Source organism: Phytophthora cinnamomi (assembly GCF_018691715.1).
Source record: "Phytophthora cinnamomi strain GKB4 chromosome Unknown Contig117, whole genome shotgun sequence".
Classification (NCBI taxonomy): domain Eukaryota; phylum Oomycota; class Peronosporomycetes; order Peronosporales; family Peronosporaceae; genus Phytophthora; species Phytophthora cinnamomi.
In genome coordinates this window covers 406,234-432,333 of record NW_027151050.1, presented here as the reverse complement: position 1 = coordinate 432,333, position 26,100 = coordinate 406,234, and the positions used below count along the sequence as shown (strand labels likewise).

At 57.3% G+C, this 26,100-nt stretch overlaps 11 protein-coding genes across 12 annotated transcripts; 4 read left to right on the top strand and 7 right to left on the bottom strand.

The window, feature by feature from the left end:
• Positions 1–1,971: 1,971 nt before the first annotated feature.
• IUM83_10420 (mitogen-activated protein kinase kinase kinase 11) lies at positions 1,972–3,933 on the top strand (the record flags this gene model as incomplete). Its single annotated transcript, XM_067934922.1, has 2 exons — positions 1,972–3,778; positions 3,863–3,933. 2 exons carry the CDS (start codon positions 1,972–1,974, stop codon positions 3,931–3,933), a joined length of 1,878 nt encoding a protein of 625 aa, XP_067781321.1.
• An 81-nt stretch (positions 3,934–4,014) lies between these two features.
• IUM83_10419 (prolyl aminopeptidase) lies at positions 4,015–5,422 on the bottom strand (the record flags this gene model as incomplete). Its single annotated transcript, XM_067934921.1, has 7 exons — positions 4,015–4,171; positions 4,248–4,441; positions 4,550–4,669; positions 4,737–4,835; positions 4,909–5,002; positions 5,064–5,209; positions 5,297–5,422. 7 exons carry the CDS (start codon positions 5,420–5,422, stop codon positions 4,015–4,017), a joined length of 936 nt encoding a protein of 311 aa, XP_067781329.1.
• A 1,128-nt stretch (positions 5,423–6,550) lies between these two features.
• On the bottom strand, positions 6,551–7,993 carry IUM83_10418 (prolyl aminopeptidase; the record flags this gene model as incomplete). Its single annotated transcript, XM_067934920.1, has 4 exons — positions 6,551–6,707; positions 6,776–6,939; positions 7,018–7,302; positions 7,367–7,993. 4 exons carry the CDS (start codon positions 7,991–7,993, stop codon positions 6,551–6,553), a joined length of 1,233 nt encoding a protein of 410 aa, XP_067781328.1.
• Positions 7,994–8,345: 352 nt separating this feature from the next.
• On the bottom strand, positions 8,346–10,124 carry IUM83_10417 (osialoglycoprotein endopeptidase; the record flags this gene model as incomplete). The annotated part of the gene is made up of 4 exons (XM_067934919.1): positions 8,346–8,421; positions 8,513–9,313; positions 9,388–9,697; positions 9,782–10,124. The coding sequence occupies 4 exons, from the start codon at positions 10,122–10,124 to the stop codon at positions 8,346–8,348; spliced, it is 1,530 nt and encodes a 509-aa protein (XP_067781391.1).
• A 252-nt stretch (positions 10,125–10,376) lies between these two features.
• IUM83_10416 (putative O-sialoglycoprotein endopeptidase) lies at positions 10,377–12,163 on the top strand (the record flags this gene model as incomplete). Its single annotated transcript, XM_067934918.1, has 10 exons — positions 10,377–10,468; positions 10,541–10,635; positions 10,706–10,781; positions 10,848–10,995; positions 11,068–11,097; positions 11,174–11,446; positions 11,515–11,571; positions 11,648–11,698; positions 11,779–11,865; positions 11,936–12,163. The coding sequence occupies 10 exons, from the start codon at positions 10,377–10,379 to the stop codon at positions 12,161–12,163; spliced, it is 1,137 nt and encodes a 378-aa protein (XP_067781434.1).
• Positions 12,164–13,519: 1,356 nt separating this feature from the next.
• IUM83_10415 (EF-hand domain pair) lies at positions 13,520–14,831 on the bottom strand (the record flags this gene model as incomplete). 2 transcript variants are annotated; one of them, XM_067934917.1, is made up of 2 exons in its annotated part: positions 13,520–13,545; positions 13,625–14,831. In XM_067934917.1, 2 exons carry the CDS (start codon positions 14,829–14,831, stop codon positions 13,520–13,522), a joined length of 1,233 nt encoding a protein of 410 aa, XP_067781432.1. The 2 variants fall into 2 exon arrangements, with proteins under 2 accessions (XP_067781432.1, XP_067781433.1); XM_067934916.1 differs by lacking the exon at positions 13,520–13,545 and having other exon boundaries at positions 13,729–13,733; positions 13,805–14,831.
• A 487-nt stretch (positions 14,832–15,318) lies between these two features.
• Positions 15,319–17,700, top strand: IUM83_10414 (phospholipid sterol acyl transferase 1; the record flags this gene model as incomplete). Its single annotated transcript, XM_067934915.1, has 6 exons — positions 15,319–15,620; positions 15,715–16,199; positions 16,262–16,572; positions 16,643–17,077; positions 17,151–17,270; positions 17,350–17,700. The coding sequence occupies 6 exons, from the start codon at positions 15,319–15,321 to the stop codon at positions 17,698–17,700; spliced, it is 2,004 nt and encodes a 667-aa protein (XP_067781431.1).
• Positions 17,701–17,871: 171 nt separating this feature from the next.
• IUM83_10413 (S-formylglutathione hydrolase) lies at positions 17,872–18,959 on the bottom strand (the record flags this gene model as incomplete). Its single annotated transcript, XM_067934914.1, has 4 exons — positions 17,872–17,955; positions 18,037–18,201; positions 18,287–18,397; positions 18,471–18,959. The coding sequence occupies 4 exons, from the start codon at positions 18,957–18,959 to the stop codon at positions 17,872–17,874; spliced, it is 849 nt and encodes a 282-aa protein (XP_067781436.1).
• Positions 18,960–19,232: 273 nt separating this feature from the next.
• On the bottom strand, positions 19,233–20,716 carry IUM83_10412 (putative peptidase; the record flags this gene model as incomplete). Its single annotated transcript, XM_067934913.1, has 2 exons — positions 19,233–20,223; positions 20,304–20,716. 2 exons carry the CDS (start codon positions 20,714–20,716, stop codon positions 19,233–19,235), a joined length of 1,404 nt encoding a protein of 467 aa, XP_067781327.1.
• A 189-nt stretch (positions 20,717–20,905) lies between these two features.
• IUM83_10411 (putative peptidase) lies at positions 20,906–23,066 on the bottom strand (the record flags this gene model as incomplete). The annotated part of the gene is made up of 3 exons (XM_067934912.1): positions 20,906–22,650; positions 22,737–22,881; positions 22,962–23,066. 3 exons carry the CDS (start codon positions 23,064–23,066, stop codon positions 20,906–20,908), a joined length of 1,995 nt encoding a protein of 664 aa, XP_067781435.1.
• Positions 23,067–24,860: 1,794 nt separating this feature from the next.
• On the top strand, positions 24,861–26,075 carry IUM83_10410 (Myosin-like protein; the record flags this gene model as incomplete). Its single annotated transcript, XM_067934911.1, has 1 exon — positions 24,861–26,075. The coding sequence occupies one exon, from the start codon at positions 24,861–24,863 to the stop codon at positions 26,073–26,075; it is 1,215 nt and encodes a 404-aa protein (XP_067781392.1).
• Between the last annotated feature and the right edge of the window lie 25 nt (positions 26,076–26,100).

Below are 26,100 nucleotides of genomic sequence, written 5' to 3'. Positions count from 1 at the left end.
AGCTGATTACTACAGCTCTGGATCATCGAACGTAGCGTGAATGGGAAGAAAGATGGGGCTTGTTGACTCACAGACAGCATCCGTGGCACTCAGATGAGTAACAGATCAGTCACGGTACTGCACGCAACACCACACCAGGCAGCAACACAACCTGCAGGCAAGGCCGCCGCAAAAGAGGATCACGTGCCTGCTGCACGATGGACACCAGGTGCCCGTCGTGGAGGTGCGCGTGTTAGCGAAACCGGAGTCGTCGCAGTGGACGATAAAGTCGTCGTAGAGTCCGGCATGAAGGGGAAACATGGTGGAGGTAGTGCCCGCGGAGGAGGGCGACCGAGGGAGAAACGGATTCCTGGTGCAGGCGAAGCAACTGCCAGCAAGGTTCCGAAGAAAACACACAAATGCGGACGCTGCGGAAAACTTGGTCATAACAAACGTGGATGTAACGAGTAGGCAGGTGCCCTACACAAGTGGCTGCTTCTCCTCGGTAGTTTTTCGGTGTCTTATCTACGATCTTTACCTAGGACAGCTTTCTCCGCGCTGAACAAAACACTCGATACCTTTTGATGAATATGTCCATCACGGCTTCCTGCTCCACGGCCACCATGTTCAAGGCGCTCGGCTCTTCAAAGGCGTACTTCTGCATGACGGCCTCAACGGCATGATCCACCACGTACACCTCGACGATGTAGGTATATACTTCGAGATGCCAGTCTCCTCCAAGATAGCTGGCGCCTTCAAGGCAACGGTCACCACGACGACTCTATCATCAACCGCGGGGACTGCCTGGTGTGGTGTTGCGTGCAGTACTATGGATGAGCTGTTACTTCTCTGAGTGGCATACATTTGTTGGAGTGCCCGATTCTGTATTTGGCTGCCCGAATCTGTCATTTCCCCTGTTGACTCAAGATTTTTGCTCGAGGTACATCACAAGGCCGCGGCAAGCGCACGACTCCGGTCTGGAGCACACTTGCACGCCCATTCGCGTTGAGTGCGCGCATCACGTCAGGCGGTTGAACAACGACCCGCAGTTCCCGCAGTCGGTCTGCCTCTCACCCAGGATGTGGAGCACAGCGCCGCCACGGTTGACGTTGAAGTGACCGTGACGCGCACCGCGTCGGAATCAGCAACACGTCAAGCGCAGCAGCCCGATCGGCGAGCCCCGATGCCCACCTCAATGCTCGACGGCTTTGTCAGTGGTCTCAATAGCTGGGTAAATGGCACCACAGCTACTGTTCATGTACACGAATCGACGCTTGTCGACGAGCTGAATGCGAGTCGCTTCAGTTTGTTAAACGAGCTCGACTGGCCCGATGGGTCCATTTCCGCAGCTGCGGGTCAGAGGAAACCCCTCGTGACGCGAAAGACGTCGAGGTGAAGTTGCGAAAGCGGCTCACGGACCCCTATAATTCATGTACAAGGGCGGCGTTGGCACTACGGTACACCGAGTCGGTGTAGTGTTGGTGACCGACAGACAGACAGCCCGAGGCGACCACCGACCAGGTCTCGCTTCCCTTTTTGGATGCTTTCTTCTAGAACCTGGGAGACCAAGTACGTCGTGTGGAGGACACCAATACCTTCGCCGAAGCGACTTGCAACTCACCTTTGCTATCCAATACCCGGACCAATCGGATGGCTGAGCTTTGGTTGCCTAGCTCAATATCGTCAAACAAAGTCATGTTTCTAATACTCGATGTGTTCACATCGAGCTACATTTACAACTTCAACACTACGACGTTACTATACATCTCTATATCCCCGTAGATCTCAATAGTCTATAAAAATCCAGTCGGCGTGCCTCGCCGAAACTGGCTCATCCCCCTGCCCAAGAGAAAGCGCGAGGAGCTCCATTGTTCAATTGGCCGCTGTCTCCAGTGGCGCCCAGCGGTTCACAATCCGCGGAGAGCATGCCCAGAGGCCTCTGCGCCGTTCCAGTCCCTACCACTGCCTCTTAGCTCCCTCGCCGCAGCCCCCATGGCGAGCGCAGCAGCTGCAACGCCAGCGATCGCCTCCTCCGCTTCCCGCCAGCGGCCACAAGACGACGACGCGGGCAAACTCCAACGACAGAAACAACAGCAAGAAGAAGAAGAAGAAGAAGGAGCAACTCAACAGCAACAGGAGCAGGAGCAGGAGGACCGCAGAGTGCACGAGATCACCGAGAGCTCCTCGGACGAGAGTGGAGACGAGCGCCCGCCCAGAGCCCGCGCCATGGACGAGGACGCCGACGACTTCGGCGCCCAAGTGACAGCAGAAGCGGAGGCTGCGACCGTTGAAGACGACGAAGAAGAGGAGGAGGAGGAGGAGAAGACGCAGGACATGCCGCCGCCCGAGGTGGTGGAGAAGATGCGCGCGGGCGTGTACATGCCCGAGCCGGGGGAGGAGTTCTACAACACCAAGAACGTGGCGGACATGCACTACCTGTTCACGAACGACAAGCTCAAGGAGGAGTCGCCCGCCGTGGTGCTGCGCTCCGACCCGTTCTGCATCCCGCGGGTCACGGACAACGTGCCCAACTACCGGCCCATGCTCAACCCGCTGAGCATCTTCCTGGGCGAGGACAAGCTGCTGCCGGGCAACTTCCGGCTGGACCCATCCGAGCGACCGCCGAAGGCCGGCGAGACTGCCGGCGACAAGAAGGACGGCAAGGCCAGAGTCACCAACGGACGCACGTTGCCGGCCCCGCCCGGGATCTCGGGTTCATCCACGAGCACTGGCAAACAGTTCAGGGGCAAGACCAGCGCCTTCATGGGCACCATGCCCCGTCAGACCGAGTTTGCCGAGATTCCAGTGTCCGAGAAGCTGTTCCAGAACCACGAAGTGTTTCGGCCTTCGTCGTCGATTCCGAGGGTTCCGGCATCTCCCCCCAGGGATAAACGCCCAGCTGCATCAATTGGCAGCGGCAGGCACTTTACTACGAGCAGGGCAGAGGAGAAGCAGGTGTCAACGCCGTCCGCGGTTGGATCGAGCGCTACAGGTACTGCTACTACGTCAGCTTCGCTATCGGACGCGATGCTGCTGTCTTCAATCCAGCATACGCTGGACGTGACTACTGCGGCGCTTACAGCGTCGGACGGTACCGTGCCTTCGCTAGACAGTGCCGCCAATGCGATTTCGTCTGCCTCAGAAGCCCCCGCATCAGCAGGATACCATATTCAGCAACTCCAGCCTTTGGATTCCGTCGCTGACACGCTCACGAACTATTTGCCGAGTCGCACTTCATCTACTCAGGACGATGGTCGGCCTGTGGACGGACAATGCTTCAGCGCATCAGGGGGATACAATCCAGCTACGGGCTCAATGGGTTTTGCTCCTGGCAATGCCGGCACATTCGGCAGTCTGCTTTCCCAGCCCGAAACCCAAGCCAGCGCTCCTTACCCAGGTCTCTTTGTCGACAGTGGGGAGGCGCAATCCGCGAACCAGGGCATGCAGTCCTTTAGCACTGCTCTAAGCTCCATTTCTATCACGACTCCTACCAACGGCGCAGCTCATATTCACGCGGGACTTATCACACCTCAAGGCGGTGTGGCAAGGTCTGGTTTGACGACCCCGCGTCGTTCAGGAGCCAAGAAACCGCGTGCGAAGAACGTGTTTCGACCATGTACTACCCCAGGCTGCACGAAAGGTGCCCGAGGCAAGTCTGGACTTTGCCAAAAGCACGGCGGTGGCAAGCGTTGTGCTGCGCCGAACTGCCCAAAGGGTGCACAAGGCAGTAGTAACATGTGCCTCTTTCACGGAGGCGGCTATCGCTGCACAGTTGAAGGATGCAGTACAGGTGCTCGTGGTACGTCGGGTTTGTGTGCTAAACACGGTGGCTACAAGAAAGGCAAAGCAGGTTCGGCTAATGGTAAGCGTGGACCTGATGTAGATGCCACAGCAGCTAAGCGTGTACGCACCGACGAACCGGAACAAACACCAGTGGCTGTCAAGGCAGACTAACGGGTCACTCGACCGTATTTAATATGAAGTGTTCAGTTGATATTCCAGCTGCAGACATTTTCCTCACCATTGCGAGCAGATCTACTGCACTTTAAACTTGTTCGTTGCATTCACGAGTTCCTTCACAGTCGGTGGCTCCATGCCAGAGTGGCCTGCACTTTGGACCACGTGAAGTTCGGACTCGGGTAAAACCTTGTGCAGTTCCCACGCCGTCTGCACTGGACACACCACGTCGTACCTGTGCATTACGGAAGAGATCGGCTAGTCAGCGACAACGTTACTGTTGTTTGGGAATGGCTTTAAAACCATCTTACCTTCCATGCACGATGACAGTTGGGATGTGGCGGATCTTGGACGCGTTGGCCAGCAAGAAATCGTCCGAGGTGAGGAATCCTTTGTGAAACAGGAAGTGATTCTCAATGCGGGCAAACGCTTCCGTTGCCTTTGTGTTGGTCGCCACTTTTTCCGCAGCGTCAAGCTGCAAAGTCGTGTAAATACCATGGCCATGCTAGCACTTGACAACATTGGCAAAACAATCATAGAAGCTCACCGGGGGAATAAGGTTGCTTATCGTACGCTCCCACGTGGCCCAAGCGATCGCAGCAGGAACACGAACCGCTGGAACGTCGCTAGTCAGGCGCTTTCGGTACGCAGCCACGAAGTCATCTCGTTCTTGTTCTGGGATGGCATTTTGAAATGCTTCCCACCGATCAGGATATAGGAGGTTTGTGCCGTGCTACAAGCACCAGCATCATTTTGCGTTTAGTACTACATGTCCGCAATGTAGTCGTCGCCGAACTCACTTGGTACGTGAAGTCGATTTCTTGCTTGCGCAGCAGAAATATCCCACGTAGAATCAGCTCTTGCACTCGATCCGGGTGCGTGATCGCGTACACGATCCCCTGTTCCTCGCAGCATGCATATTTAATCGCCGCCATTCTGTCCAACTTGTTGAGTTATAGTTGCAGAGCGTACCAGGGTGCTTCCCCATGACCCGCCAAAAACTTGCCAACGGTCAACGTGCAAATGTACGCGAAGTTTTTCCAGGTCGTCTACCAAGTGCCAGGTGCTACGAGGGGGGGGAAAGAGGTTACTCATAGCGTGGCGTTTGGACCTCGGCGCAAACGTACGTGTTGTCGTCCAACGATGCAAATGGGGTGCTCCGTCCAGCACCGCGCTGATCCAAGAGAATGATCCGATACTGTTGGGGGTCGTGGTAACGCCGCATATCTTCCGAACAACCGCTTCCTGGCCCGCCGTGCAGAATGACCACAGGCTGCAAACCACCCACCGCAGCGATGAACCTACTGTATGCAAGCCCAGCACGTCCTGAAAGCCGGAGGTCCTATATGTTCAAGCGCACCTTCCCCGCCGGATTTCCGCACTCTTCGAAGTAGAGCGTGTGAATCGGCGACACCTCCAGCATCCCCGTGTTGAACGGCTCAATTGCTGGGAAAAGGAAGGCGTTGACGTCGTGTCCTCCCTGCATGGCGAAGGAGAGCACCGCGCTACGGACTTCGTAGGATTTCAGGATATGAGCTGTGGATACTTAGGGGTGGTGACAAAAATGTATCTAACGTAAATCTCTAGATTCTAGACACATAAAGTAATTAGTCTGGTCCAGACTACATTTGAACATCGATTTACCTATTTTATTGCTCACAACAATTAGTCTGTCTTCAAAACGGACATGCTAATTTGGAACACAGACTAATTTTGAATACCCAAATAGTCTGCTTCGGAAATACTAATTATGAATATTTCTGCCCAGACTAAAATGAACATTTTGATTTCTGTAGCACATGAATTAGTCTGGTCCAGACTAATTTTGAAGCCAGACTAATTACTGTAGATACACTTTCCGTCAATCGGTATCGTATCCACACGAAGGTCTTCCTCTCCACGTCTGTCACCTCGAGGAAGGATGGTGTTGTTGAGGAAGTGTGTGTGATCTTTATCATCGTTGAAGAGTGAAAGACGGTGGCTCTCTTCACGAAGGCTATCAAAGAGAAGAAACCGAAAATGATACAGTGTGACGTCAAGGATCTGGAGCTCTTTCTAGGCAAATGGCTCAGGCACGGCGGCTGTCACGCTACAATTCCTCGTGGACATCGATGAAGATGAAAATCACCACGGCTTCAAGTGGATGCATCCCTTACGATGCATTAACTCTGATTTGTAGTTTGGAACAAATTTTCAACCGAATGATGGCGAAGTCCACGTTCTGCAGCAACTGAGTGATTCGGGTATTCGCACGGCTACCTTGCATGACCCGGACAGGTTTGTCCAGGAATGCGCCTCATTGACGGAATGGAGAGTGTGCTCCGTGCATGAAATTCCGTGCATCTTTAGGTTTGTGAGGGTGTACCTACCCGACATAAACCTTCTCAACTCAATGCAAGACGGAAGCGTTCCTCTATGGAGCGGGGAGTACAACACCAGTAAACATCTTGTTCCAACTAATGCTGTCAAAACGCTCCTACTTACTCAATTGAAGTAGGCAGAAATGATGGTGGCTAACGGAATTCATCTCGTTCTTGCTTCGAGAATCCCATCTTGACCACCGCAGCGCGATCATAGGAGCGCCGTCACTTTTACGCCAATCTCTCATTGAGCCCTACAGCTTCTTGAACTTGTTGGTTGCGTCGACCAGCTCCTTGGCGATTCCGGGCTCCATTGCCGAGTGGCCCGCAGTCTGCACGACGCGGAAGTCAGCCTCGGGGAAGGCCTTGTGGAAGTCCCACGCCGTCTTCATCGGGCACACGACGTCGTATCTGTCAGTCAAGAAAGAGATTCATTAGCCAGTCCTGCGTAATATGTCTGTTCCTGCGACGCCTCATACCTGCCCTGGACGATAACCGTGGGGATGTGACGAATCTTATTGGCGTTCTCATTGAGGAACTCGTCCGTCGGGAAGAATCCCTTGTTGACGAAGTAGTGGTTCTCAATGCGTGCAAACGCCTCCGCGAACTTCTCTTCGTCCATCGACTTGTCCGCCGCATCCGCCTGCACCCACCCACAACATCCCCGTCACTTCAACTTCCTCCACCAAAAGCGCCGCCTCATGCGCAGCAACCAACTCACAGGAGGGATCAAGTTGCTGGTCGTCTTCTCCCACGTCGTCCAGGCGAGCGCCGCAGGGATGCGGACCTTGGGGTCGTCGCTCGTGAGGCGCTTGTGGTACGCCATCAAGAAGTCCCCGCGCTCTTCCTCCGGAATGGCGTCCCGGTACGCCTCCCAGCGGTCCGGGTACAGGAAGTTTGACCCATGCTGGTAGTAAAAGTCGATCTCCTGCTTGCGCAGGTGGAAGATGCCCCTCAACACCAACTCCGTCACCCGCGTCGGGTGCGTGATGGCGTACGCAATCGACTGCAGCACACGACAAACAAAGTCAACACCAAATGACACGTATCCCCCCAATAAGAATAATTACCAGGGTGCTGCCCCACGACCCGCCGAACACCTGCCACTGCTCGACGCCCAAGTGGCGCCGGAGCTTCTCCATGTCCTCCACCAGGTGCCACGTCGTGTTGTCCTCGAGCGACGCGTGCGGCCTGCTGCGCCCCGCCCCGCGCTGGTCCAGCAGGATGATGCGGTAGACGCGCGGGTCGTGGTAGCGCCGCATGCTGGCGGAGCAGCCGGCGCCCGGCCCGCCGTGCACCAAGACCACGGGCTTGCCGTACGGGTTGCCGCACTCCTCGAAGTACAGCTCGTGCACTGGCGACACGCGCAGCATCCCCGTGTTGAAGGGCTGGAGGGCCGGGTACAGGAACTCCTCGGCGCTGGACAGGTAGCGCGGCTCGGAGACGACCGTCTCGCCCTTGTTCTCCGTCTCCTTCGTCTTCTGCGGCTCCGAGGCCGCCGACGTCGAGTAGCTCACGGCCAGCGACGTGAGCGCCACGGCCGACAGCGCCAGCGCCGCGCGCGAGCGTCGCTCGTTCTTGGCGGGGACGTTCACGGGCTGTGGGCGCGCGTTCCTGCTGCTGGGCAGCGCCAGCAGCTGCAGCGTCTTGCCGCCTGCGCGCCGCAGAGACGACAGCTTGGAGCAGATCTTGAGCATTTTTTTATTTGTCTTCAAATTGGAGAAATGGGTAAAAACACGAAGTGGTGAACTCGCAAGAGTGATAATGAGGATGGATTTTTGTTGGTGGGAGGGACGTGGATATGGAGCGGAGCCGTTTTGTACAGTTTTGGATGCTTTCTTGTCTGTGGATTGCGATACGGGCGTGGCTGGAGTTGTTTCTAACGACGATGTAGATTGACGATTGCTGCTGCTTTGGTTGTCGTCTCCTGCACCTGCTTCTCTCTGTCGGGACGGACTCCAGTCGAAACGCACTTGGCCTTATCGTGTCTTTAGTTTTACTTTGCATGGGCGCGGTCCGAACGAAGCCAGAGTAATGTGGAGATCAGGTTCACGCCTTCTTCTTCTTCAGCATCTTCTTGTTACGCATGTCCTCCCGGAAGTCCTCGTATTCGCCAAACAGAGCACTGCAAGTGACCGTGAACAGCAGTAGTGAAGTTAGTACATAAGTAGATCAGTGGGTAGTCGAGCGCAGCATGATCCGAACGTGCGCCGTACCTGCGCTTCTCTTCCTTTTGAATCTCGTCGAACGTGGCCTCCATGTTGATCGAGTCCTCCGAGTCGATCGAGTATCGCCGCTTCCGGTTCTTGCGGAACATGGCTGCAATGTGTCCGGGGCGGTACTCGCCGTCATCACTCACCACAAAGCTGTCGTCCGAGTCTTCGTCCTCGAACGGGTCATTGCGCCGCATGCGCGACTCCTTCTGGAAACGATCGCGGCGCTGCGAAGCCGCTGAGGTCGAGTGCTTATGCCGCAAGTCGTCCAGGGCCTGCTGAATCAAACGGTGGTGGCCCTTCTTGGGCACCAGCGACGGCAAGTCCGACTTCTCGATGGTGCTGAGCAGCTTCACCGAGTCGAAGCCATTCTCAAAGAAGGCCGGAGCGTACTCGCTCATGTCCACGCTCAATCCCTTCAGCCACGACACCACCTCTCGCTGGCCCTCTGAGTAGTTCACCTCCTTCCGCTTCGCAGCAGCGCTAGTTCGTTTCTTGGCCCCTCCAGCCGTCTTACTGCTGCCGGTCGAGCTCGCGCCGACGCCGCACACGCGTGGATACATTTTGTCCAGCATCGCCTTGCGCGCGTCCACAGCAGGCGGCAGATCTCTCGGGGCCGATCCGCCTCTCGATGACGAGGCGCTGGACGGCCGCGATCCAGGTCGCGATCTTCCGTTGGCCTGTGTGCTACTACTGCTGCTGCTGGGCGCGCGCTCGGGCTCGCGGCGGTCTCCATCCCGATCGGCCTGTCCAGACAGCGCCTTGTATTTAAGCATGCGCTGCCGGTGTCTCTCCTCCGCCGACCTGCACCGACGACAGAGATCCTTCTCGTCAGAAACCGGGACTCCTCCTGTTCCATCCCTGGCAGCAAGACCTACATGTTGGCGAGCGACGTCACGGGGCGTCTGGCCTGCGGCAGCACTCTGGACGCAGGCAAGACCCGGTGCGCCACGGGCGGGGCGGACGCCGCTCTGTGGTTCGCGCCAGCAAGCGGCCGGCGCTGGGCCAGCCGCGCCCTGCCGATGGAGCTCCTGGAAGGCGCCGTGGAGACCGTGGTGCCCCTGCGGCCCTTGGCGATGGGCCCGCTGAGCACCTGCACCGTCCTGGAGTCCCTCTTGGCGCGCTCGCTGGCGTAGCCCTCCTGCAGGCGCTTGCGGGCGCTCTCCAGCCGCTTCTGGTCGCCTGAATCTGCTCACAAAGGCACCGACAGACTCGTCAGGCTGTTGTTCTACCCTCTGCTCTACTCTGCTCTACAATATCTGCGGGTTCTACCTCGCTTGGGCGGCGACGGACTGGGCGCGCGCTGTCTCTGCGAGCTGCCGCCGCCGCTGCTGCTGCTCTTGGTGGAGACGCCCACCTGGTCCATCCACTTCTTCGTGAGGCTCGTGCTGTAGCCGCGCACCACCTCGTCGTCGTGCTTCTTGAGCTTGTTCACGGCCGCGCCGATCTTGGTGCGCGCCAGCAGGTCCTTGTCCACCTTGAGCGTCGTGAGGCGCCCCAGCAGGCGCTGCATGTCGGGCACCACGCTCTTGTCCTGCTTCCAGCCGTCGCGCCTGGTCACCTCCGCGATCTGGCGCGCCATGCTGGCCACGTCCTTCTCCCCGGTCAGCGCCATGGGCCTGTGGCTCTAGTCGAATGTGCTGCCGGCGTCCGGTGCCGGTGTCGGTGTCGGCGTCGCTGCGCCTGCCGCCCCCTTGTCCCTTGCTGACTACGCGGCCCACGGTCTAACAATAAGCAAAATGGATGGAAAAAACCTCGGGCGAGAACGCGGAACAAGTAAAACCTTCGTTTCGTGTGGTGCACGTAATATTGTGTACGACTCTTTTTTTTTTTTGACAGGCGAATATTACATGTAATATTCAGGATGATGCTGCGGCTGCGGACACGCCGCTGCTCGCCGCGCGCGCTGCGCACCACGGCCACGCGCCACGCGTCGTACATTCTGGGCATCGAGACGAGGTGCGAGCGCGTTAGGTGCCGCAGTTTACGGAGAGTTTGCATTGATTTTGGCTTCGGCTGCGTCTGCTGCAGCTGCGACGACACGGCGGCGGCGGTGCTGGACGGCGACGGCCGCGTGCTGAGCAGCGTCATCTCGTCCCAGTGGGAGCTCAACGCCAAGTGGAAAGGTGCGGGGCTGCTGTTCAATTTGCACAGCTTTTTACGGTCCGGTTAACGCTGTGGAGGTTGGTGATGCAGGGATTGTGCCGGCGCTGGCGGCTCGCGCGCACGCGGACAACCTGCCGCACGTGATCAACGCTGCCATTGAGCAGAGGTTGAAGGCGACGGACTATATGGAGAGACGCAGGGGTGGTAAATGACTCATTTGTGTTTGTTGCAGTGGGTTGGAGAGCGTGCAGCAGTTGTCGGCGGTGGCGGTGACGTCCGGCCCGGGGTTGGCGCCGTGTCTGGACGTCGGGCTGCGGACGGCGCGGCAAATTTGCCTCGACAACCCGGCCATCGCGTTCTTGCAGATCAACCACCTTGAGGTGGGTTCGACGAATGCTGAGTGTGCATCGCCGTCCTGGAGCGCAGAGTTCTGAACTGTTGTGGTTTGGCAGGCTCACGTCCTGGTCTCGCGACTACCGCAAGTACGTGTGTCTATGGGAACTCCCCTGGTGCCTGTGCACGTGCTCACTGACGCTATATGAATGGTGGTCTTGCTAGTTGGAGACCACTCGGCCGGAGTTCCCGTTCGTCGTTCTGCTCGTGTCTGGAGGCCACTGCTGCCTTGTCCTTGCCAAGGGCCTCGGTGATTATGAGCTGTTGGGCAACACGCTTGACGATTCGATTGGTGAAGCCTATGACAAGGTTGCCAGAATGCTGGACATCACTGCCGCAGGAGGAAAGGGTGTTCACGGCGGCAAACTGATTGAGGACATCGCCGCCCGCGGCGACGACCGGGCCTTCCCGTTCACAGAGCCCATGAAGCATCGAAAGGTGCGAGAGTGATGCAACTACGTGGTTGGTGGCGTACATAACTGACCGATCGTGTTGCTGTTTTGCAGGACTGCGACTTCTCTTACTCCGGAATCAAGACAGCAATGCTTCGAGAAGTGAAGAAGGTAAAGGACTGCCGATTCTTGAATTTTTTTTCGCGATTTGTTTTGCCAGTAAACTAATAATCGTCTTTGTTTACAGCTTGGTGAGTTGGATGAAAAGATGAAGGAGGGCCTGTGTGCTTCGTTCCAGGTAGTCAAGAGTGTTATTCTTTTCTGCTAACTAGGTTGTTTTGACAGCATTTGCGTTTTTTTGCATTGTGAATTTATCAGCGAAAAGCAGTGGATCAGTTGATCACCCGGACACAACGAGCCTGCCAATGGAGTAAAGATCGCATGGGAGATCGCATTTCGAGTCTGGTATGTCGATTTCAATTTCAGTGGATTAAGTAGTTCACTACTAACGTTTCTTGTGGATTTTACTGCCTAGGTTGTGTGCGGTGGCGTGGCATCGAATCAATATCTCCGTGGTCGCATGCAGGCGGCTGCAGAAGAGGAAGGACTTGAGGTGGTATTCCCGCCGGCGAAGTACTGCACTGACAATGGAGTCATGATCGCTTGGGCAGGGCTCGAGCGGTATGCCAAGGGAATGCGCAGCGATCCAGAGCCCGCGCGCTACCAGCCGCGATGGCCGCTCGAAACACTGCAACCACTCTAGTGTCGAGCTGGTGCAGGGTGACAGACAAATGGTGATAGACTAGCATCGAATAGAGTCAGATTTCATGCATGCCCCTATTGTCGTGTTGCTTCGGCTTTGGCAAAGCGATATACTTCGACTCAAGTGCAATATTGGACGAGAGCGCTTATTGTTAATGGGGTTAGTGTGATGGGGATCGCTAGAACTACCACCTACTGTATGCGATTGCTCTGTAAAATTTGTCCTTGGCGGCATACGTTTGAGCCATCGCCGTCGCAAAACGCCCACAGTCAATCCCCTCTGCCAACCTGATGAGCTGCTTGAAGTGAATCCAAGGTTCCCACCGTAATTGGCAGCATGATTCATGCCTGCCAAACGTGAAACCCTCTCGAGCAAGCCTCCGGCCTCTACCATGCATGTTCGGCACCGCAATTGCTAGACAAGGTGACGGGAGGTACTGTATCGTATGTGGTGGCACTACATGTACAAAAATTTGTCGGGATTCACTGAGTTGAAATCACTTTCGAAGAAGGCGATGTAGTTTGGCCTGAGTTGTCGATAGATTTTGCAGCTCCTTCCAGATGCATTCCATACCAGGAGGTACAATATCAGGCTCGGCGGTCGGTTGTAAACCTTGCTTGCTGTTTCCAAGATTGACATCGTCTTCTGTCTTTGACAGATTCACACAGCTCAAAAAGTCATTGTAGTTGATATAGCCATCCTTGCCGGCATTAAACTTGACTGCAAGCAACTTAGCATCTACTTCACTGAGAGTAACACCAACGTAGTCCATGGCCAACATAAATTGTTTGATGGCCAGTACTCCTTGATTGGAGCGATCATATTTCAGGAAGAATGACCTCACTTCGCGTTCCGAAGCTGCAGTTGTAGTCGCACTCTTGCGCTCGTGCCATCTCTTTATGAACGCTTCCCAATTGAAAAATCCCCACAACAATTCGCAGTAGTCTACCTCGCCGCTGTTGTCGGTATCAAAGCGTGTGAAGAACGCCACACTCTGTTCGCTAGTCAACTCAGTTGGGTCTCCGGTGCCATTTTCGCGAAGCATCCGCTGAAATTCGTTGTAGCTCAGCGCTCCACTACGATCGAGATCGTACCGACGGAAAATGTCAACACTTTCGCTGGAGTTTAAGAGTAAGCGACGAACTTTACGCATGGCGCTCTCCAACGCACTCTCATTTGCAACCATTTTTGCTTTCCCCTTGTTGTGTCTGCGGCCGTGTAGATCGTACACAGAACTTTCATCTCGATTGTTGCCGGTGAGTAGTTCCATCTCTTTCTTTGAAAGCGGCCCTGGCCCAATTATTGCCCCACGCGCGGCCTTCTCGGTATTGCCTAGAACCACACGTGTTTGGCGCCTTACTCGCTCTTGATCGCGATGGGCGCTAATCGATGCTTGTTTCACTTTAGACTCCATTGTGTGCAATTCGTCACGGTACTCCAGTGTATCCACGATTAACTGACGAACAGCCTGTGCATCGCGCCGCTTTTGCTCGTTCGCGCGCAGCTTACGTGCAGACTCTTTCAGTAGTCGTGTGTGCCGCAGTTGCGCTAGTTGCTCGACCTTGTCACGCTGTCGCTTCGCAGCCTGGACATCACGTCGCGATGCACAAAGTTCCTGCTGAAAGTGCCGTCGATCTTCACTCCACTCGCCCGATGGTTCCTCAAGTTTGACCACGTCGAGCGAGTCAAGCCGTGGATTCAACCGTACAATGGCCGGCTTGAGCGAAGGTTTTTCGTTTTGTTGCTCCGTTGGAGCTGTAGACGCCAACGAGTTTGCTAAGATGCGATTACTGCTACTTCGGACCGACGTTTCTTTCTTAGACGACTGCTTCATCTGCACATCTTCAGACGGCGAGTCTCGACTCGAACCCCTGGATCGTTTGGTCTCCGCTGGTCGAGCCACTGCGGCATCTTCTTGCTTTTCGTCTCCAGAATTTACAGCTTCAACTTCAGTTTCCTCTTCGGGTGGATCATATGACGGGGGCGATGACTCGATCACTTCAACCTCTTCATACGGAGGGGGCAAATCCTCGTCGTCCTCTGTTTCCTGCTCGCTGTCATCATCACGCTCTTCAAGGTCCTTGCCGCCGCCATCATCCACCACGGGCTCGCTCGAGTCGCCTCCTGGCTCACCCGCGAACAGCTCCAAGTCTTGCTCGGCACTGTACACGTACTCGGCGCCTTTCTCGCCGCACATGAGCACGACCCACTCGTCTGCGAGTTTGTCACCCTCGGAGTCTTCTCCTGCCGGAGCCACGATCATCCAGGCCAGCAGCCACCTTGCCAGCTCCTCTTTCGGGGGAGCCTGCACCTGCCCGCCGCCCGCCAGCCATTTCTTCAGCTGCCGGTCCAATAATTCGTCCCCGCCTTCTTCCCCGCCGGGCGGCCGCCGCTGTTCAGCCTCGGGTCCAACGAACGCGAACTCGAAGGCGCGCAGCATCTGCCGCTGGTTCACAAGCCGCATCAGGTGACGGCCGGTTCCCATCTCTGCTCCGTTCTCCGCGGGCTTCTCCAGAAGCTCCAAGTCGAAACGCAGCGCGAAGCCCGGCGTCCGCTGCTCTGCCACCGAAACCCGCGCGCACACCGCTCGCTGGCGACTCGGGTCGCTGCTCCACGGCGCCACCGCGACCTGGAAGGCCTCGCACTCCCAGTAGAACGCGGAGGCCATGGCTAACTACACCGGAACAGTGGCACCGTCAATAGTTCTGCCTGGTCGCAGCTATTCTCAGACGCGTCAGGGCCCGAAAACGGGCGACGTCACGGGTCTGGTCATGGTCAAGTTGCCCTTGTTGCCGTTGCTTGACGCTCGCCTCTGAAACTGCTTGGTGTAAACAATTCGCGCGGCCTGTTTATGCGCACGTCCATAAGCCTACCTATACCTGGCTTTAGTGTCATGTAGCCATGTACTCAGAGGACTATAAATCCATATCATTACTGAAAACGGCGATGTCGTTATCAGCATATGTCGATATTTCTTGCTGGATCTGGACAAGAGAAAGCGCACATGGACGAATCAGCTCTCCGGGCCTCCGGATGAAACTGGTCGAAGGTGTCGGCTGCGGAGCGGAGGCGACTCAGGGCAGTGCACGACGATTGGCGCTAGTGCGTCACAATTGCTCCGGAGCGGGACGCCCAACGTCGGAGAGCAAAACGCGATGCACATGCGGGCGCTGCTGGGGCTGCTGCTGACGCTGGCGCTGGCCACAGCCGCCGCCGCCAAGGACGGCGTGATGCGCACGCGGCCCGTGCTGCTCATGCCGGGCTTCGCGTCGTCGCAGCTGCAGTCCTGGAGCCACCACCGCTGCGAGACCGGTTTCCGCAAGAACCTGTACCGAGACATCAAGTTCGGCGACCGGCTGTGGATCGACATAGCGCGAGTCCTGGCGCAGAGCGACTGCTGGATCCGCTGCATGAAGCTGGACATCACGACGCAGGAGGAGCTCGAGTGCAAGCTGCGGTGCGGGCCAGAGAGGGGGATAGATGCTGCTCAGCAGCCATTTGGTTCGACTAACGAGTTTTAATCTTCGTGTTTTTGCTGTTTGGGGTCGCAGCGCTTCCCAAGGCCTTGAAGCGGTGTCCGAGCTGGATCCGGGCATTGTCACCGGCCCGCTGTCGACCGTGTGGAGAGACATTATCCATGACCTCGTGCAGCACTTTGAGCTCGACCCGGACCAGCTGATTGTTGCCACGTACGACTGGAGGTTGCCGCCCAGCAAGATGCAGGAGCGCGACAAGTACTTCTTGTCGCTCAAGAAGAAGATCGAGTACACGGTGGAGTTCGACGGAAACATCGGCGGTCTGGTGGTGATCGCGCACTCGATGGGTAACGGAGTGTTCAGGTACTTCCTCGAGTGGCTGAAGGAGGAGGTGGGGCGCAACAACTGGCAGAAGTGGATCGATCGCCACATTTCGGCGTATTTTGCTGTCGGCTCGCCGTTGCTCGGAAGTGCGGAATCACTTGAGCTCATCTCGTCGGGACTGACGGAGGGTCTCCCGGTCACGCAGAGCGAGATGCGAAAGCTCGTTGTTTCGTTCGGTATGTTCTCTCTTGTTCGATGATTCTTGCCTTGTCTAACCACTCTGACCTATGCGTTGCAGGCTCCATCTTGAGCTTTATGCCCATTCCTTCTGGTCTGAACTCGGCGAAGGACGACGAAGTGCTTATCCGAGTTCGATCTCAGCAGGGGCTTATTCCTGGAGATGACCATGTGCTGCAGCGCAACTACACGAGCGCTGACATTGCATCAGGGCAGCTATTCCGCGATATGTCGGCTCATGATCCCATCTTCGCCAAACTAGAGATTTTGCGCCAGAAGTTTTACGTGAATGATCACGTCCTAGATTTTTTCAAGCCATGGGAACGTCCTCCCATTGCTTCCGTTTACAGTGTCTATGGCGTCAATGTTCCGGTGAGTTTTCGAGCCTTATCATCACCGCAGCCAAAGTTGTAGCTGACATTCGTTTCATCATGCTGCACAGACTAAAAACTTTTACGAGTACGAGAATGGAGGCGCACCTGGGCATTGGTTCCAGCTGCAGTACTCAGATGAAGAAGGGCAAGAGCCAACCTGCAGCAAGACGGGAGATGGCACGGTCCCTTACCACTCGCTCTCCTGGGCACACACTTGGCTGGGTACTAAAGGCTCGTCAGTGCGAGTCACCCAAACGCCGCAATCCGTTTACTTTTCCGCAGAAAACATCACACGCGTTCGAGCTGTACGCCATGCGAGCAACCATCACGCCGAGTACTCGCTGCTGAATGGGAAGCAACCGATTTGTGAAGCGGACAGTGAGTCATCCTCCTACGGTGCTGGCGGTACTGCGAGCTTCTTTGCAGGGCTCTTTGGATCGCTTAACCGCGACAGGATAACGTTTTTCGAGAGTTCTAAAGGAGTCGACGGAATCACGCAGTCGGTGCGTACACAGCTCACAGGTGCATTTTAGATGTTTTCTTTGTCAACTCACATACTATGTGTGTTCTTTCCAGACAGGAGTGTGGGAGATCGATGGCGTTGGTCATCGTGATATCCTTTCTAACCCGGCATTTCTGCGCGAGCTGCGCGCCGAGTTGCGTCACATTTTTAATGGAAAAACAAACTCGGACAAGGTAAGTCAATCGAATGTGATAGTGTTATCTGAAGAACTGCAACCTAACAATCGCTTTGATGCGTTGATCGATACCGTAGTCATCTCGCCCGCCGGTTATCGACAGCGACTGCTACTGGAACTATCGCCACGCTCACTGCGAGTTCCCAGAGTTCTGCGAATATCGCTACGTCTTCGGTGATGTGACCTTCGATCAGTCTTGCCGCATTCGACGCAAGGGTGACCTTCCTGTGCCGCCAGCGCACACAACACCGTTCCTGGGTGTTTCGGCGTCGAGTCCGAGCCAAGAGCCTGCCGAGTTCTCGTTTACTGGGCCGTACTGCTCTGCACCCTGCTTGCCGATTTCTTCGTCATCATCCGACATCACAATGTCTTCGTCATCCAATTTCAACGGTCTCGGCTCTCTTCAACAAGAGCCGCTGCAAACATGATAGGGTGGCGGGGGCTTACCCTTTAAAAGTAGTAGAAGTAGTGAGTACAGTCCCCAAACGGTAGCTAGCAAAATATGAAGCTTCGTATTCTCCAATAGCAGATTGACATTTTCCTTCGCCTAGTGGCATGGTTTGGACTCGACTTGACTCAACTCAACGGGTCGATGTTCTTCACTGAAGCAGAGCATCGGCGTGGTAGTTGACGTGGTCCTCCACAAACGACGCGATGAAGTAGTAGCTGTGATCGTATCCATCCTGCAAAACAAAACCAACATCCACTGGTAAGACTAGCGCATCATCTAGCAAAGTACTACGAATCAGTGCAGCAAAACTCACCTGCATGCGAAGCGTCACCTTCTGGCCGACTGAGTTGCACGCGGCCTCGAAAGCCTCCGGCAGCAGCTGCTTGTCCTGCAAGAAGTTGTCCTCGCGACCCTGGTCGATCAGAATCGGCTGCGTAATGGGGCCCTGGCTCAAGATAAGCTGTGTTGCATCGTACTCCTGCAAGTAAAATTAGCACAACGTACACTGTCAGCACAACTTCCAAACTACACGTTTTATCCATCAAAGAAAAAAAGAAACTCACCTTCCAGGTCTCCTGGTCGACACCCAAGTAGCCCGTGAAAGCCTTAATGCCCCACGGGCACTGGCTCGGGTGCGAAATGGGTGCGAACGCCGAAATGGACTTGTACTGGGTCTGCATCGCCGTAGCAACAACAAAAAATCAGTACCACCCCCACTCCACTCGATGCATTGAAGACTGGTCGTACCGGGTTGCGGATTCCGAGCACGAGCGCTCCGTGGCCGCCCATGGAGTGACCCATGATGGACTGCATGTCCTCGAGCACGGGGAAGTTGGCGGCGACGAGCGCCGGCAGCTCCTTGGTCACGTACGAGTACATGCGGTAGTGTTCGTCCCATTTGGGCTCCGTGGCGTCCACGTAGAAGCCGGCGCCCGTGCCGAAGTCCCAGTTGTCCTCGTCCCCGGGGATGCTCACGCCGCGCGGACTCGTGTCGGTGGTGACGATGGCGATGCCACGACTGGCCGCCACCCTCTGCGCCTCGGGCGCCTTGACGAACAGCAGCTCGTCGTTGCACGTGAGCCCCGCCAGGTAGAAGAGCACGGGCACCTTGTGGCTGTCGCTGGCGGTGGGCGGCAGGAAGATGCTGAACTTCATGGTGCATTTGGTGGTGGCGCTCTCGTGCGAGTACTGCTTGATGACGCCCCCGAAGGACTTGACCTGCTTCACGAGCTGCATGGCGGGCGAGGAGGGAGCGGAGGTCTTGACGTGGGGCTTCGGATACGAAAGTGGACGCGGCAGTTGATTGGGATCATGATAATAACGTATATATCCCCATAGTTAAATAAAAATTACGGATATAGACGTATATTGTATTGTGTTTTACTATAGTAGACCTAATGATTAGTCACCTGTGTGAGGTCTTCAACTGCAATTACCCTCGTATCATGCAAATTAGACGCTTGGTTGCTAGATAGATCTCTCTGTATTAATCGTGTGTGTAAGTGTGGCCTAAATCATCGCGCTGACTTCGGAGAGCAGCGGCTGGATGGCGTTGAGGCCTGGCGTCACGTTGAGGCGGCGGATGACCTCAGCGAGGCCCAATTCGACCGACAGACTGCGCGCAGCCTCGAAGTTGTGCAGCAAGCGACCGAGGCCGACGATAATGCCTTCGATCGTCTGCTGTTGCACGGAAGAAGACGCTTGAGCTCTGGAGATGCGGTCCAGCGTCTCGACGGCGCCACACACGATGGTGGTGACAACCACCTCCTCCCCGATCTTGAGCGCCAAGCAGCAGTTGCTGATGATGTGAGCGCTGAGCACGCGAGCTTCTTGGCTGCTGGACGGGTCGGCGATGGTGGCAAACACGAACGGCAAAAATCGAGTCGAGCCGGAGAGCGCCAAGTCGCTGAACCCCGCGTTGGCGAAGGCGTTCAGAAGCACAGCAAGCAGCAGCGTCTTCTGGGCTGCCGTCATCGGCGAAGGCTCTGCTTCCGTTGCGTGCACAATTGACTCAAAGCATGCTTTCTTCTCTTTTGTCGTCACCGACACGTCAGAAGGTAGCAGCAGCAGCACGCGTGACACACCCAGCGCAGGGAAGAAGAATTGTGACTCGTGGCCATGAGCCAGCAGCTTGCTGACGGTCTTCCACCACTGTTCACTCTTGGCCGCATCAACCTCCTTTTCGTCCGCTGCAATGTGCGCCGCCAGAGCATCAAGCGCCGAAACTTCGTCATCCGACAGCAGTTCCTGAGTGTTAAGTGCCTTGACGCGTTTCACCATCTTGTCCAAGTGGAGCGCCGGCGTTCCTGAGATTTTAAACCGCCGCGACGCCAGGTCCACGGACGAGCTGCCAGTTGCAGAAGCAGCCGTGGTGGTAGCAGCTGCAGGGACAGCAAGATTGGCTCGCGACGGGTCGTTGAACGGGATCGAGAAGAGCTGGTCGCCTGGCGCTGCGTGCATTTGGTTGTTCATGTTCTCCAGCATCGGCCTCAACATCGTACTGCACCACAAAACAAAGCAAGTCAGCACCCAACCCATGTCCCTCGCACCACAACCTCTTAATAGCATAGCCACACGCACCCGAACGGCGAGTTGAGCGCCTCGTTGGGCAGGTCGAGGATGTACTGAGGGATGCCCGAGCCCACGAGGAACCTGGCCGCCTCGTCCGAGAAATTGTTGCAGTTGTGGCGCAGCAGGTCGTACGTGGCGTCCGTGAAGCGCGCGCTGTTGGCGCGCAGAAACTGCTCGAACTCTGGCTGCGAGAGGCTCGTCTCGCCCAGCGCGACGGTGCGCACCGGGTGCATGCCGTAGCGCTGCACCACCAGCTCTGGCGCCATGGCCTGGATGCCGCCGCCGCCGAAGAAGTACTCCTGGCCGAAGACCAGCACGCCCGTGTGCCACACGCCGTCGATGGTCTTGCCCAGCAGCGCGGGCGACAGCTGCCGCGCCATGCCGTGGCTCAGGTCGTACACGTGGAGGGTCACGCTCACCATGTCTGCGATGTCCACGATCTCTACGATTCAAGGCAAATTCGGTACTGAGCTGGTGGGTCGTGCGGATAAACGACATATTCGAGAATGTACCATGAAAGTGGTACCATTCCTACATCAGCGAAAGCAATCATTCTGGGCGAAACATGGCTACACTAAGTGCAAGGTGCTGCTGGCGGATTCTGGGCCTGCCTACTGGAGCGGTCGGTAGCCCTGTTTCTTGTTGGTGAGCGGGCCGTGGAACTTGCGGCCGAAGAAGAGCCCGGCGAGACCGGCGAGGATCACCAGCACCGTCGTGGTGAAGTACGACACGGAGCCCTTGTGGGCCACCTCGACGATCTCCGCCTTGGCGGTGGCCACTTCACTGCTGGGCGCTGGTGGGGCCGCAGTCTCGGATGTCGCGGAGGCGGAGGCTGCATCGGCCTCCCCGCTTTCCTCGGCGCCGTCGAAGAAGCCCACCTCCTGCAGCCACCACTTCGGGTAGAAGATGGATTGCACCGTCAGCATCTTCGCGTAGAAGTTGGAGACCTGGTAGCCGTCGTGGAAAGCCGTGACCAGGTAGTCGAACAGGTCGGCAGACGAGCTGTGAGCGCGCTGCGCGTACTTCTCGCTTTCCTTGGTGAGGAAGTCCACGAGAGCCGGCACACCGCCGTTCCGCTTGCGCTGCGCAGCCTCAACGATCACGCTGTTGAGCGTTCCATCCGCGTGACTTTCAACCTCGTCCTGGACCCTCTTGACGAAAGAAATCGCGTACGAGTAGAAGCGCGCGGCCCAGTTACCAACGAGAGCGTGGATCCAGAAGGACGAATCGCGGTCAAACGCATAAAGCGATCCGCGCGAAAGCTGCTTAGGCACTTCGCTCACCTGAACGAACACAGGGGAGTACGTTGTGGCGTGCGGGGCGTACTGACCGAACCAAAGGAACGCGTTGTCAGGGTTGTAGCGGTCCAGGACGGAGACGAACGAGTAGCTAGCGCGGAAGATCGAGATGGCGCGCTCAAAGTGACCGCGGTCGATATCGGCTTGAGTAAGGTCTCCGTTCGGCGCCGGGTCGTATCGGTCAGGGTCTCCGTACGGGCCGCTCTTCGGGCCCTTGGTCATGTCGAACGGCGTGCCCTCGTAGTGGTCTCGCTGGAAGCGCATGATGTCGCGAGGAGACAGCGGGGAGGCCGGCTTAACACTGAACGGGTAATCGGTAGCAAGCACATCGGTCTCAGGAGACAGGGCCAATGCCGGGTTGGCCAGAGTAAACAATCTCCAGATGCGGCGCGTGGAGTAAAACTGGTGGGTTTCCTTGCGGGGTTGAGCGTACGCGCGCGTGAAATCGAACGGCGTGCCCTGGTCGGGCTTCCAAATGTTGTTGCGGATGGCCACGTCGTGCACGTTCGGAGAGGCGAGGAATTCCGACGGGCGGCTTAAGTCCAACTCGCGAATGACAAACTGGTTGGCAACGCCGCTGATCTGATCGTCAGGCACACGCTGCGCAGCCCAGATCGCAGATTTTCCCGTGTCATCAGGCAGGATGTGGAAGATCCAAGCCTCCTTCGTGTCAGTCACCGTCAGCGCCTCGCCAGCCTCGTCGTACACATCCTGTCCCTCCCAGACAGCGCCGTAGTACCCGTACTGGACAGCGAGGTCCCCCATAACCTGCACAGCCTCACGCGCGGTGGTGGCGCGCTGCAGCGCAATACGCGAGAGCTCTCCCACGTCAAACAGCGCCTCGCCGCCTTGCGTCAGCGGCTTGCTCCAGAAGCGCGCGGGGCAGGTGCTCTCTCCGATCGCCACCTGGTGCTCGTTGATAATACCATACGCACCTTCAATGTAGGCGAAGGTCTGCGCTACCTCCGGAATGCTGCCAATGGCTGGCGTCGCGGTCCAGTTGTAGAAGCGCGTGTCGAGGTTCTCCGGGAGGTACTCCTTGCCTCGAGCCCCGCCCACTGCACGAACACCACAGCGTCATCTCTGTCAGCAACTTGAAACTAGCAGAGATCAACCAGTCGATTGGTCTCAACGTTGCACGTACCGTAGCGAGGATAGTCGAAGGCGGCGAGCACGACGTCGTGCTGCGCGCCGTCCTGGTGCGTCTGGGCCGGCACCTTGGCGATGCGGAAGTCGCAGGACGAGCAGTCGTTCGTGTGCGTCGTCATGGGGGTACCCGTGGTCGAAGCCTGCACACAAGTCACGCCAGAGCCACAAGCTGTCGAGTCAACACTTGCCGGCGCACTCGTCAGGCTTCGCGTGAACGCACCTTAGCGCCGACGATGATGGCGGTGCAGCGGTCTTTGGCTTGCGCAACGGAGGCCAGCGCGGCCAGCGCCAGCAGCGTCGGGGCGGCTCTCAGCGCTCCGAGCATCGCGAGGTCAAGTAACTAGGGGGGCCTCTCGTCGCCGACGACTTTCGCGAAGTGCCTGATATGCAATGGCACGTAACGGCTCACATTGCACAATCAGTATGGCCCCCGGTTCTGGTGGAGGGAAGGGACGTCATCCCCCTGTATGAGCTCTATGTGAGCAAAATAACACCTGGAAGAGGAAAGTATGTGGGTACAGACACCCTGTTGTGGCTATCTGGGAGAGAGCCCAGATAAAGTCGCCAAAACCTGGTGGCGCCAAGTTGAAGTGGTCGTGACGAGGCAAAGCCGCCAGCGCGGATTTGTTTAGGTAGCGGAGACCGTCGTGCTGCTCTCGTGCTCCACGAGCAGGACGCAGCAAGCCATTACTTGATAGTGTGGACCTAGTGGTAGCAGGATCTGAGTGTGCGCAAAAATTCTCCAGTCGTTGTCGACAGCTTCGTGCTTTGAGGCTACATGCAGCTCCTGTTCGTGCGTTATTCACTGAATTGTACGTGTAGGATGTTGCCGCCTAGGTGGTCCATCACGTGTGGTTTTGAGCCGCTGGGGGTCTTTTGCGGTGGCAATCGCAGTTGGTAACGCGAGTCTGTCTTGGCAACACGAATTCCGGTATCGGCCGGTGTGCCCCGGATTCTGGCGGTGGTTGCATGCGCCCCCGACCGTTTTCGCGGTTGACTACACTACGCCGTAGCGATTTGGAGTTGCTTCCGTCGAGTTGTAGCCTCGTGGAGTACATGTACAGTGTACTTGTCGCGGCTGGCGGGTTCGTTTGCCTCGCATCGCGTGTTGGTCGATAATCGCAGCGGTGCGCAACGCGATGCTGTCTTGTCAACGGCAAGACACAGCTCCGAGTTCCCGGTCGAAGCCGTTTGCTGGCTCGGGACTTGCGGTATCCGTATAGTAGCCATCGCTGAGCGAGGGCTACTGTACGGATACATGTACCGCAAGTCGCTGAGGACCAGCCCACTCGAGTTCGACTGATGGGATAGCCGAGCGCGCCGAGACCGGCACTGCTCGATGCTTGGACTGTTTTTGGGGGTGGCACAGCTGGTGACTCGAAGCGGATTTGCTATCGCGTGCCAAGCAGAACATTTCGGAAGGCGCCAGTCGGCCGCCGACAAGGCGAGCTACCAGCAGCCAGCGAGTGGTCTCGGCGGCGATATAGGGCGGATGGCGGGCATGTGGCCTGGTGCATCGGGGTGCGTCGGAGGTTGCGCCTCGAAACGATCTTTTTCTGTTTGACGACGATCGAATGAACCCTGCAAAAGGTCGTTTCTGAAGTTAGTGACGTGGTCGGCAACCTGCAAGCCTGGAGAGCGGGTCGAGCCTGCATTCGCGCTGTCGATCGGAAAATCTCTACATGTACTCGGCTGTAACTATTGCAGGCTCGCTCGCTCAAGCTAGTCTCGCGGTCTCCGGAGAATCACAATTTATCCCGTCATACTCAGCCCAAGTGGTTTGTGCGCGCCAGCAGTTGCAGAGAAAAAAAGCGGCGAGAAAAAAGGCTGCTCCGTGGCGTCGCGTGTACTCGCGCCACCGACAGCAGTCTCCTGCCAGCCGGCCATTGGCGCAGCGCTCTCCATGCGGTGCCTGCAGACAGTGGGACCCCTTCATTGGCGAAAAAAGCCTCCTTTTTTCTCAGATGGAGGGGTCCCGCCAGGGGCCAGTATTCGGGATTGGGTGCGGTTCACTCCGAATTTGTATCGCGCATTAGCACATTAGCGCTCAGAAACCCACGCGGGGCTGGGGGAGGCGAAGCGCGGACCGGTTGGGATATAGTATAATATACACATGAGCATGGTGGACCTGCGCGACTCGCGCCTCCTGCGGGACGTGGCGCCCCCGCTCGTTGCGCCCGGCAAGGCCGCGGCCGAGTCCCCGGAAGGCACGACCGCCAGCTCGGACGACGAGGAGAGCGGCAGCAACAGCAACAACCACAGCCACGGCAGCAGCAGCGGGCGCCCCCCGCTCGGCGGCGGCAAGCCCAACGCGGACGAGCTGTTCCTCAAGAGCATGCTGGGGTTGCTGAACAAGCGCGGCTACAATGTGCGCGACTCGGCGCTCGAGACGTCCATCGCGTCCTCGAGCGCCGCCAGCTTCTCGCGCTCCAGCAGCCTCACGAGCACGAGCTCCACCATCTCGTCCGTGCTGCTGGCGCTGCGCGAGCCGCACCACGGCCAGACGCCGCTGCACATCGCCGTGCGCAAGGGCGACCTGCAGGTGCTGGACGCGCTGCTGGGCCACGAGAGCGGCGAGGAGCTGCTGCTCGCGCCCGACTTCAACGGCAACACGGCGCTGCACTTCGCCACGGGCAACTGGCGCCTGCCCTCGTGCCTCGCCGTCACCGAGCGCCTGCTGGAGGCGGGCGCCAGCGTCGACGCGCAGAACAAGCGCGGCCTCACGCCGCTGGCCGTGCACATGCTCACGCTCAAGATCGACAACCCGACGCTCGTCGTGAAACTGCTGGAGGCTGGAGCCGACCCCAACACGGAGGCTGAGGGGGTCGCCGTGCTGCACCTCGCGGCGCGGCGGGACCTGCCCGTGATCTCCGGGGTGCTCGTGGCTTTTGGAGCCTCGATGCTGGCGCTCAACACGGACGGACTCATGTGCTACGAGGTGGCCTCCAGCCGCGTCAAGCAGTTCATGGTCCGCAGCATCAGCAAGGCGCCGGCCTACCTGCCCATGACGCAGCGCAGCACCTGCATGCGCTGCAAGTCGCAGACGCTCATCAACCCCAAGAAGGCGTTCGGGAACCTCATCAAGAAGCTGCTGGGCATGCACATTCGCGCCCACCAGTGCAGCTGCTACCACTGCGGAATGCTCTTCTGCTCGCAGTGCCTCAAGCCGTCCGGCGCGGTCTCCGCCATCTCCTTCGTGCGCGACGACGACGACCCGGACGACAGGGTCAAGACGTGTCGACTCTGCGAGGCCGTGCTCCTGGAGCGCAAGAAGAAACAGGCGTCGCAACACGCGTTCGACATGCATCTCATGGGCTTCAACACATCCATATAGATCACTATCACTGGCAACACAGACA